This window comes from Ursus americanus, chromosome X (assembly GCF_024610735.1).
Source record: "Ursus americanus isolate L20-20 chromosome X, mUrsAme1.1.p, whole genome shotgun sequence".
Classification (NCBI taxonomy): Eukaryota; Metazoa; Chordata; class Mammalia; order Carnivora; family Ursidae; genus Ursus; species Ursus americanus.
Window position 1 is genome coordinate 3,237,385 of NC_142164.1, and position 11,297 is coordinate 3,248,681.

General features: G+C 53.2%; 2 protein-coding genes across 6 annotated transcripts in view; both read right to left on the reverse strand.

The window, feature by feature from the left end:
* The window catches only part of FATE1 (fetal and adult testis expressed 1), a 26,612-nt gene extending 20,614 nt beyond the window's left edge, over positions 1-5,998 (reverse strand). Inside the window, exon 1 of the mRNA XM_045790501.2 lies at positions 5,941-5,998. The gene's annotated coding sequence lies outside the window, so the exon portion shown is untranslated. The remainder of the gene's footprint in view (positions 1-5,940) is intronic.
* PRRG3 (proline rich and Gla domain 3) lies at positions 569-11,033 on the reverse strand. 5 transcript variants are annotated; one of them, XM_087860383.1, is made up of 4 exons: positions 10,912-11,033; positions 7,421-7,459; positions 6,399-6,559; positions 569-6,011 (listed from the first exon to the last, which is right to left on the reverse strand). In XM_087860383.1, exons 2-4 carry the CDS (start codon positions 7,425-7,427, stop codon positions 5,484-5,486), a joined length of 696 nt encoding a protein of 231 aa, XP_087716509.1. In that variant the 5' UTR covers positions 7,428-7,459; positions 10,912-11,033; the 3' UTR covers positions 569-5,483. The 5 variants fall into 5 exon arrangements, with proteins under 5 accessions (XP_087716509.1, XP_045646455.1, XP_045646456.1 ...); XM_045790499.2 differs by lacking the exon at positions 10,912-11,033 and adding an exon at positions 10,380-10,658; XM_045790500.2 differs by lacking the exon at positions 10,912-11,033 and adding an exon at positions 10,106-10,256.
* Positions 11,034-11,297: the final 264 nt, after the last annotated feature.

The following is an 11,297-nucleotide window of genomic DNA, read 5'->3' on the forward strand; positions in this document are numbered from 1 at the left end:
CATTTTCTCATCACTGCCATGGCTTTTCCTATTAAAGGGTGGATTATTTTCATCACTGGGGATCGGCCCAGCTTGTACTGGCAATGTCCCACGGCCATATTTCACCCCACACCAACAGCTGGGAGTGTCTGGGGCTAAGACTATGCTTCCACCAAAGGGAAGCTAGGGCATCCTTGCCCTCTGACTCTTGCCATTTTCTGAATTCGGGAAGCAGAGCCAGTTCAAAACAGGACACAGAAACATTTCTCTCTCCCACCCCTCCCCCAGCTCTGAAACCAAGCAAGGTATCTTTTTAGCAAGAGACAACTCTGCTAATAACCAGGGATCAGGTGACAGGGAAGTTGTGACTAACAGCATCCCAGGGGGATGGGGCAGGAGATCATCTCACACACATGAGGACAATCTTTAGGACCCAGGACATCCCTGCTTCCTGCTTCTAAACTGGTTTGGGCTGTTTCCTTATCTACAGTCTGACTTTTGGGAAAAACAAGTTTGGCCCACAATCATCCATTCCCCAGTGAAAGTCTGGGAGTCAGCAGGGATCCAAGATTTGATGACAGGACACGAGTGAATGCTATGTGCTCTTTATTATTTTTATCTTCTTGTACAGAAAGAGACAAAATTTAACAGCTAAACTCAACAATTATAAAAAGAGAGAGAGAAACAGAAGCAAGTGTGTTGGTTGCTCCCAGGCTCCAGTAAAATTCTGACATACTACTGAATGTACAGATTTCCCAGCTGACATGGGTCAACACATGTATACAAGCACAGTTTAAAGTGGTACCAAAATTAATCCATTTCACAGTAATCATGTCTATAAGCTCAGTTGCACATATCAGGGTTTCCACTGTCACAAATTCACAATCACAGAGAGAAATAGCAGGTGTGTTCAGGCCTGGGAAAGTGGCATCCGGAAGGGGACACAGATCGGGAGGCAAAAGCAGCTGTGGGATTTGTTCCAATTTTGAATATCTGTGTTAATGCTCAGGCTGGGGGCGGGGGAAGGGCAGGAACTGTTCAACGGTCAGATGTCTCAGTACAGTGGAACAACTGTTGAGGCAATGAGCCCAAGGGGGTGTGCTATTTGGATCTCCTTGTCAGAGAAATTCTTGCTAGACAGACACTCACCGCCCACAGCCTGTGAAAGGAAAAGCTCCCTAAGTTTAATATTTGGGGGCAAATGATGGGAGTGGCCACTCTGATAGCAAAACATCTGCTTTACAGAATATTTAGCAAGATACACAGTTATGTTACTTTAAATTGCAGGCTAGGAGAATGAAAAGCTGCAGCACCCACCCTTCCTACAATGGAGAGAGACCAAGAGACCATCCTACGCAGAAAGAGCCTTACACATAAGAATTTCTGAACCCCAAAGCTGAAGGCACGGTGAAGGAATCCCTGATATCTTGAGCCTTTTATTTGAAAAAGGTGCTCATTTTAACTAGATCCTTCTTACACATAGGACCCTGAACATGGACTAAAGCGAAGAATATTTCAAATATTTCTACAGAGCAAGAATCGCAGATACCATGAGTTATCTTAAGCTGTGATTTTCTATAAGTTCTGAATTAGTGGGCTTCAAATTAATAGGCTTTTACCATGGTTGCAGGCAGTCTGATTACAGTACTTTGAAATTAGCTAATTATACTGATTAGTATGAGCAGACTTCAGTGGGGAGGATGTGCTTGTTTCTGAATCGGCACAATTCTGAAATGAAGCTTCATTACTTGTCAAGCTGAAAAGCTTTGCTGCCCAACTCTCCATCTTGGCCTTGAACATGAGAGCACACGCAAGACATAGCACACAGGCACACTCTTAGAAACACAGAGTGTAGGTGAATAAGGGCCCCCCCCACTTCCCCACCCCCCACCCCAGGCAAAAGAACAATCTAGAGACAGTGTTGTTTTTTCCTTCTTCTCATGGGATGCCATTTGGTTGTCAAAAGATCAGCCCGAAGCCAGAGAGGAACCATCTGGCTCCAACTCCTTAACAAAAAGACACTTTCCTGTCCCGAATTCCTCATATTCAGGCCACCAGAAAGGCCACATCCAAGCCACCAGGCAGATTCCTGTTTTCCCAAGCACCCTAAGGAATTCGCACCAATGGCAGTGGGATTCACAAGCAGAAGAGGAGGCTCCTGGCCTCCCGATCAGCCTGCTAGGTGTTGCTGGGCACCTGTGCGCTTCACCTTTCTCTTGTGCTTTCGTTTTGAAAATCCCAGGCGATGGGGAGCAGTGTGGAGGGACAACAGGCTTGCGATTCTTGTTTTTAAGTCTTAAAAAGTTTTTTAAAGCCTTTTCTCTTTTTTCTTAATGAAAAATATCTGAATAACTAGCCCCACCAGTCCCAAAGTCAATAGTCATACATTTTTCCACCAAAAAATAAAAATAAAAAATAAAAAGGCCCAGGAGTGCTCAGATCTCCTTCAGCTGTTGATACCCACAGAACAGAAGCAGAGGTGGAGGAGGCCATGCCAAAAGAGTGTGTGAGTAAAGGTCCCACAGGGCGGAGGCCCACAGGGTGGGGCTGCTTAGTCTTCTCCCAAAACTTTTTGTGAAGTGGGGGCAGAAGGTGGTGACTCTGCGGGGCTCAAACAGCTAATTTCAGTTTTCCTCCCTCAGGGCCCTGTCCAAAAGACTGTCCAGCCCCAGGAGGTGACATTCCTCCCTTCAGACCGGAACCCTCCTGGTACAAATATAGCCACACACCGGCTATTGTTTCAGAGAAGCATATCAGAAAAGGCAACGTGCACATGTGTACAGGCACGCATGCACGCGCGCACACACACACACACACGCAAAGTCCAAAAACAACAAAAATGTGGCTACTACAGATTTAGCATTGCATCAAACCAACGTCCATACAAAGACAGAGTTTGAAAAGATATATACAGAGCATTCGTAAAAGCCAAATGTGCACCGCGAATTATGACCATTGTGCACTGTACAGTCTTCTTTTCCACAATATACTGCAAAAGAAAACGTCCCAGAGACCACGGTGGCAAGCCCACCTGAAAGAATCCTGCGAAGCACCTTTACAGGAGAACACAGGGCCCTAGGAGCTGCCTGTGCGCTCTCCCTGTAGGCCCTCGCTCAGTGCCTGAAGGACACAACACGTGCTGTCCTCCACCGGGCCAGGCTCCTGCTTCCCACTCCCTCCCATCTCCACCCAGCTTGGCAGGGAAGGGCTCAACAGATGCCAAAGGCAGCAGGCATTCCTCGGCATACTCCCTTTGGCTCTGGCCAGTGGGGCCCATGCCTGGCTCTCTTCTCTCACACTCCCAGGTCACACGCAGGCAACTGCCTGAGGAAATGCTGGGAGGGCAAGGCTGGCAGCAGAGCTTCAGGCCGCCTCAGGTCCTCCAACATGGCCAAACAGGAGTGACCGCAGTCTCCGTTGTGGAAAAAGCAGGGCCTTTCTAGGCCAAAAATACCTTTGTGAGGAAGGGCAGGAGTGTAGTGTTAGAGGCCGGGAGGGAGAAAAAGGGGAAGGAAGGGAAGGTGGAACGCACCTGGTCAGCACCTCTGGCATCAGGGAGTTCTCGGGGATGGAGGAGGGGGCAGAAATTGTCAACTGGCAGGAGACTGACTCCCCAAGTTGAGACTCAACATCAGAGTCACATGAAGGCCTCCACTAAGACTGGTCTCCTATAAGCTACACATTTCTAGAAGAATCTTCCTAAGGGCAAACTGCACTAGCTCCCTGGTGCTTCAAGAACTGCACAGGCATTAGCTCAGTCAGCCTCCCATAGGCCTGGGAGGTAGGGGGAAGGATGGAAAACCCCAGCCACCGGGTCAAGTTTTTGAAGCTGGTGGCCTCATTGAGATAAGAACACAAGCCTCCTAAACTTGAAAGCATGTCCCAGGGCAAGTCCTCAGGACTTGTGAAGTCATCTGTGGCCTCGAGGAAGAGCTGCAGTCAAAGAATGAGGCCCAATGCCTATCTTGGAGAGCTGTTTGGACAGAAAGAAGCTTCTCTTCTCCGTGGGTTTTAAACCACTGTGGTTGCCGATAGACCCTGGCTGTGCACTCTTTTGGACCCCACAAAAATTTGCTACATTTTTTAAAGCACCACAGAGGAAAAGTGATTTGGCACTGAGGCCAGGAGGATGGACATGCAGGGGTGAGGGGAAGTGGTGTCGAGAGTCTTTTACGTGGTCATGGTCAGTTAAAGGGCAGGTCACTTCTGTCCCACTGCTGTCCAAAGCCTCATTGAAATGCAGAGGTGGACAGCTCCTGGGCCACAGAAAGGGATTACTAAACACGGGCCAGCACCTGGCAATAACACACCAAATCCTGAATGGGCCTTCGACCCCATGTCACGGGCTTCCCCACCTCCCCTACCAAGAAATTTCTAAAAAGGGACACTTCGGGATCTTTTCCCCAGGTGGGCACCATCATTAAGGAGAAATCAGTCATCTGAAGTTCAAGTTCAACTCAATGCACCTGCTCAAGAAAGGGGAAGTATCCTAAAAGTTCAAAGCCAGAAAGCACAGTGCTGAGGAGGCCAAGTTCATGGGTTTAGTCATTCCATGGGCCAATCAACCTCAGTAGGAGAAAACTTCAGCTCTCTACCCCAGCCCGTACTCCCAACCACTCAGAGGCCATGGGCTCCCCAGGCAGGGTCACCAGCGTTAGTTTTCCCAGGGCTATGACTGGGCTCAGGCCAGTGGGTAGCAGTTTTAGCACAGTCGGTACGTATGTCTGGAAAGCCAAGGTCTTCAGAAGGCCAAGTACACTAGAACCACAGCTAGCCTCCAGAATGGCCAAGTTTATGCAAGCAGGCGTCTTGCTCAGTCTGGCAGCTGGGCCCCTGCCCCTCATCCTTTTAACCTGGTCAGGAGCATGGGGGTGGGTGTTGGGGCAGGGGAGTATTATAGATCTGACTTCCCTCAGTCCCCTATGAATAGCCCAGGTTATATTGTTTTGTTTTATCATGTTGGTCACTTATTTATTGGTTATTACTCTTTTTGTTGTTGTTGTTGTTCAGTCCTTGTCCCTGTCCTCAAAGTGTAAGCAAGGACAAGAAGCACAGGACTGTTGAGGAAAAGGGGTTGCTGAAGGGCTAGCTTCTCTCCCTCATCTCTGTGGCCTAAGCTTCAGACACAGACAGGTCTCCAGCCAGCTATGCGGTCTCGGGGCCTGAGCCTATGGACATTCTGGCCACAGTCAACTCAACGGGGTAATACCTTTGGCACAAGAGAAGCCAGTTCCTGATGGGAGGACAGGATGGTGGGAGCATGGGGGCTTCTGGAAGAGCTGGGCTCTCTAGCCTGTGGCTCTCCCCAGGGGCCTTGATGCATGGGTATTCTTTACCCCCCTCCACCTGTCTCTGACAGCTGACTTCCTACAAATCCACGGTTAGGAAATCATTTGGCAACAGGAGACTAAGGCTGTTTTGTGGTGGCACAGTCTTTGAGAAGTTAAAAAGAAAATAGGAGACCCCTGAAAGAGGCTTTCACTCCGGACGGGACAGATGTCCTACTACTTGTCCGAGCCAAGGTTGGTGGCCACTATCTCCTCATACTTTGGGGGTGGGTCGCTGTATGAGACACTCGCCTCCTCACTGCTGCTCTCCTGGGGCGCAGTCACCTCCTCATAGGATGGGGGAGGAGTGGCACTGGACAGCCTGGAGAGAGAGAGCTCAGGGAGGTAGAGGGTGCTCTCAAGGCGGACCGTGGTTCTGCTCCCTCGACTGGGCCCCAGCACCACCTGCGGGTTGCTCCCTGCCTCACGGTGCCCCGAGGACTCCCCCTGGCTATGCACAGTGCCCCGGTACACCATGACCCGGGGGAGGCTGTGCCCGGCGCGACTGGCTAGGTACCGGTTCTGAGCATACGAGGGGTGATGACGGGTGGCTTTCTGCAGCTGGCACCTCCAGATGATGAACAAGGCAATGACAATCAGCAACGCCACCCCCAGAAGGGGCACGACCACGTACATGGCATCTGAGCTTTGTGCAGGGTCTCGGACTGAGTAGACTGCATTCGGGTACCCCTTCCAGAACTCCATCTACAAAAGAAGAAGGGCCGCTTACACTTACATGCAAGACCTCATGCCCCAGCTGGACCTCAGAGACCTTCAGCTAGTCTGGCATGTTCGGCAGGGCCTGTGGCGGCTCCCCACCCTGCCCCATCTGACTGGCCTCTGGGAGCTATCAGAGAGGCTGTGGAATGCACTCAGGACAAAGGACAATGCTCCCAAGTGAAGAGGCCCCCAGAATCAGGCAGCTGGGATTCTAAGGACATGTTGTCTCTCCTGCTATGGCTCCAATGTCTCTGCCTTAGACTGGGCTGTCTTTCCTTTATGGCTTCCGACTGGGCTCAGATACCAGGCCCTGCTCTTGCTATTCCTGAAGCTCCCCCTGCTCCCAGAAGCCAGCCCCAGGGCAGTACATGCCGTTTTCTCTTTGTCCTCGAACACCTCCTTGACCTCCTCGTAGCTGCAGACCTCCTCCATGCACTCCCGCTCAATGGTACCCTGGCGCAGCTCCTCCAGGAATTCGTTGGCACGAGGGAACCGTTTCAGGACTGAATGGGCATTCTTGGCCTCCAGAAACACTGAGGAGAGAGCTGCACTGAAACCTGGAATGGGCAGGTGCCCAGGGGCTCCTTCAAACCAGACTCAGCCCAGACAGAGAAGCACAATGAGGAAGGGAAGCAATACAAAGCTGGCAGGCAAGACACGACCCCAGATACGGGAAGGCGTTTGTAAAAGGGATCGAAGGGCTGACTTTCTGATGCCATGACGTACCTGCTTAGAATACCACAGACCCGACGAGACTTGGGCCTCAGGTGTTATGGAGCAAACTGAGATCTGACTGAGGGAAGGCCATGTTGCCGATGACCAATACCAAATCACCCCATACGACTCTACCAGGTGGCGTCCCTCCACCTGAACGGCCACCTGTGACATCATCAATAGCCCAGCCCCAGACAATCTAGTACAAACCCAGTCTGGGCTAGATTGGGGCACTGGGTGCATACAAATCTGAGAGTGCCTCTGGGAAACGGGTAGCAGGATCTACGTGGAGAATCTAAGCCTTCATAGGCTGGGCACAGATGCTTCCTGCAAAGTGTCACTGAGTGCTGGCCAAATCTACTTATTCCAAAGGGAAGGACCCAGCTATGGCCCAGGCACCCGGCATGGTATCAGCTATATGTGTCTGTAAACATGAGCTAGTTCCCCTGTCAACCAGCCCCTTGCAGGGCCCAGGGAGGCAGGGCTTTACCTAAAAGCAGGCGCCCTTACCCACAGCCTGTTGTATTAGTTCCTCTCATAGTGGCCTGGGTGGGTGCACATCTACAGGGACACCCTGGGGACAGGCCGGCTGGGAAGGACTTGAAAAGTGAGCATGCCCCTTTCCTGTGAGCCCCTGGGCATGGGCCCTCCCCCCTTGGTGTGGGTCCTGGCAAACTCACCTGCCATTGCTGCTCCCTCAGACCCAGCGTCTCACTTGCCTGGCAAAGGAGAAAAGCAGAGTCATGATGAAATCACACCCCAAAGCCTACAGGGCACCCTGTTGGCCCTGGGATGTGACTTCCACCCCCACTGGCCTGGTCAAAGGTGAAAGCAGCACCTCGTGAGACATGTCACTTCCTGTGCCACTCACAGCTTCCCATCCTTCCCCAAGCTCTCTTCCCAGAGCTCCCTGAGGCCCAGCAGAGCCCAAAGCTAACCTTCTGGCTCTTTCCCCCATGAACAGATTCAGAAAGTGTAGAAGACCTGAGGGTTGACTTTATTTAGAAAGAAAGAAAGAAAGAAAGAAAGAAAGAAAGAAAGAAAGAAAGAAAGAAAGAAAGAAAGAAAGAAAGAAAGAAAGAAAAAAGAAAGAAGAAAAAAAACCCTCCTACAGGCCAAGGTTTCTTCTTCCTCACTTCCCTCAACAAATCTTTGCACTGTTGAGTCGCAAAGGACCTCAGAGAGATGGAAAATTAGGTGAGGTCAAGCACATGAACAGTGACAGAGACAGGAACCAATTTTTGGAACTCGTTTGGCTCACAATGGCAAGTCTCCGATACCTCTAATGAGAAGCATGTTCCTTGAAATCAGGCAGCACATGTTGAAGAAGCAGGCAACAAGAGCCATCTCAGAAGTCATGGCCCAAACCCCAGTGACCCGCTGTGTTTGTCTGCACCGGACAGTGTACCGAGGATCTTCTGAAACTCAATGCAAGCGTTGCCTCTAATGTGAGCTATTGTCCAAAATCCTCGCTCCCGCTCAGGAATTACCCCACCACTATATAAACTGTGGCCACAGCACAGTGCGCTCCACACCACAGACTCCCACTCACACACGTATTCCAGAGCACATCTGGGAGCAATCACCCCATTGCTCCCCTCCCCAAGCAGAAGCTCTGGTTTTATGACTACATGCATGCAAGACATGTGAATGGTGTAACCCGTTGTGCCACCCTTTTTGCCTAGGCTGCCAGGAAGTTCAGTGTTAACATTGACCACCAAGCACAGGCACGCTGGAAGCCCAGCTGTTGAGCACATATGCTTCTCCCTTGCAGCGTGGCGCACGCTTTTCTATTTATGTGTTCAGAGTCTCATGTATGTTTCAAATATACCTTCTAATCTTTTTGGCAAACAGGCTATAAATCATAAATAAAATTAAAGCTATAGGGAAAACAGCAAATTTAATATCCGTCTATGGAAACATCATGTCAAGGGGGATTTTCTCTTTTGAACCCCACAATGATCCCATCCAAAACTATCAATGAATGAATCTGTCAACAGATGGGTCTGCCATTGTAAGAAAAGTTGGCCCTTGATGTTTGAAGAGTGAAGAGTGAAGATGGACTATTTATCTCAAAATTCTGCTTCATTACTGATCTCTACGGTTCCCTGCAGGGGGGTAGCAATGCCAGTCACATGGTGATGGTGTGAGTGTGGCATGCCTAACAGCAAGGGTTTTCACTGAATTAAAAATGGAGCTGTTGTGTCAGGGTTTGAAAAGAATGAGTAAAGGCTGTACTAATAAATGAAGATAGAAAACCATACACTTCACTGCTTATCAAAGAGAACTGCCGTGTTGTGTTTGTTCATATTGATGTGGAAAAATTACATAACGGCTTACATATAGCCCCCTCTTGTCCCAAACACACCTGACTTTGGTGCATGCACACCCACACAGATCATAGCCGCGAATGAGTGCTCTCCTGACACCTGCCAAAGTTATTAGTTCATTTTTAACCTTCAAACAAGCCAGGAACTCCCCTCAAACAGCTCACAGGGCATGGCCCACTCCAATAATAATTCTGTAGCTGCTGCTGCTGCTGCTGCTGCTGCTGCTGCTGCTATGAGGCCGCCTCCCCCACCTTCCCCAAAATTTAGCGCCTGCTTCTTCCCCTATAAATACACCATCAATAGGGCATTGCTATGGCAACAGTGAGGAAGCCAGGAGGGCTCCACGACAGACAGAGAATGCTGCTGCAGTCACGCATGTACATGTCCCTCCTACCCCTGGTGGATACTGTAAGGTTGATTGTAGGCCGAAGGAATTTTTAACCCACTCCCCCCAGGAACTCAGCTGAATCCTGAAGGCCTGGAAAGGAAGGAAGGCAGGGACCGGCCACCACAAAGACCTTAACTCCAGCCTAGGCTGAAGCTTCCAAATCACAGCACTCTGAAACATCGCTCGCAAAGTCCCTCGCATGGGGACAGGAGGCCATCAGAGCACCGGGTGTCCCAAGACGTGGCCTCCAAACTACTTCTCCAAATCCTAGCCCTTTTCATTCCCCTCACTCAGAACTGGTCGCCAGGAAAGGCTTCTGTGATCGCCAAAGCTCAGGACTCATCAACCCACCCAGTGACATGGAACTCCCAAATTATGCTCATACTCAAACTCTGGGCCCTCCTTGTCCCCTTCCACTCATGCCAGCCCTTAAAGCGCCCATCCTTGCCCACCATCACCCGCCAGCTGCGCCCTGCCCATGAACTCCAGCTTCTGGCCCAGCCACACTCTTCTCCTGGGTCTGCTCAAGACCCCCAACTCCTTGGTTCGGTCGGACCCTCCCCCAAAAGTGCCCCGCGCCCAGCTCGGTGGCCTTGGACACCGAACCATGCCCTCGGGGCTGGGGCGCCCAACCCAAAAGGCCTCACCGTTCTCTGGGCCCAGGAGGCTGCCGCCCTGTTTGCGCACGCAGCCCGCCACCTCGCTGCGGCGCCTCTTCCAGCAAGGCCCCTGTCCCCGCCCACCTGCACCCCATCGGCCAAGCCCCCCGCCCAGCCCAGCCGTCTCCTCCCTCCCTCCCTCCCCGCCCGCGGCCCTCCCGCCGCCCCGGGGGCCCCCGTAACCGACCCGGCCAACGCCAGTGCCGAGGTGCGCCTGTAGCTCCCGCCCCTCGCAGCCGGGCGCCCGGGCCCTGCCCTTTACCTCGGCACCCCCCTGCCCCTGCTCTCCTCTGGGGACTCCGCCGCTGCCCGCCCCCCACGCCCCGCTGCGCCAGGTCTGGCCTCGCGCCCCGCGCCTTGCGCGCCACCCTCGAGCGCCACGACCACCGTGCCCTGATCGCCAGGCCGCGATCGTCGCGCCGCACCGCGCGCCGGGCCGCCCGGCCGAGGACAGGAGAGGGCTGGGGGCGAGGAGAGCGGGCCGAGGGGGAGGGAGGGCAGGCCGGCAAGCTGGGCGGGAGGGGCGGTGGCGCGCACCGAGCACCGCGCGCCCGCGCCCCAATCCGCCGGCACCGCCCCTGCCCCCGCCCTTGCTGCCAGGGGGCGGGGCCTGGCCGGCGGGCCCGGGACGCGCCAAGTACCCCCGGCCAAAGGTACGGGCCCCGTCATGCCTCTGGGCACTGGCCCTCGCAAGCCCGGGCGCCAAGGCGGGCTGGGGCGGCCGCGCCCTAGGCCCACGCGCCAGGGGCCCCGCGCAGCGCACCACCCCCCAACTGTCCCCGACCCAGGCTCACCTGTCATTGTGGCCAGCCCGCCCCCGAGTGCCAGCCGAGAAAAGAAGGGGCTCGTGCCAGCAGCCTGGGCCCACCTCGCCGGGCTCCAGGCGGGCCCGCCGAAGGGCTGGTTTGAGGCTGCGTTCCGCCAATGACTGGGTGACCTTGGCTTCTTCACTTACCTCCCCCCCCCCCCCACCCTGCCCGGGGAAGGCAGGCTTCTCTCCTGTCAAATCTGGTAAATGGGGAGAATCCTGCCTCCCTTGCGGGGCTGCAGCGAAATAAAGGAGGAAACGGGCTTGGGAAACTCTTAAGGCGCAGAAAGGGGAGAGGAAGGGGAGGGCGGGGTGGGGGGGTGGAGCGGGGAGGGGGCTCAGGAGGCCGCGCTGTGGGAGGTTCAGCATGAC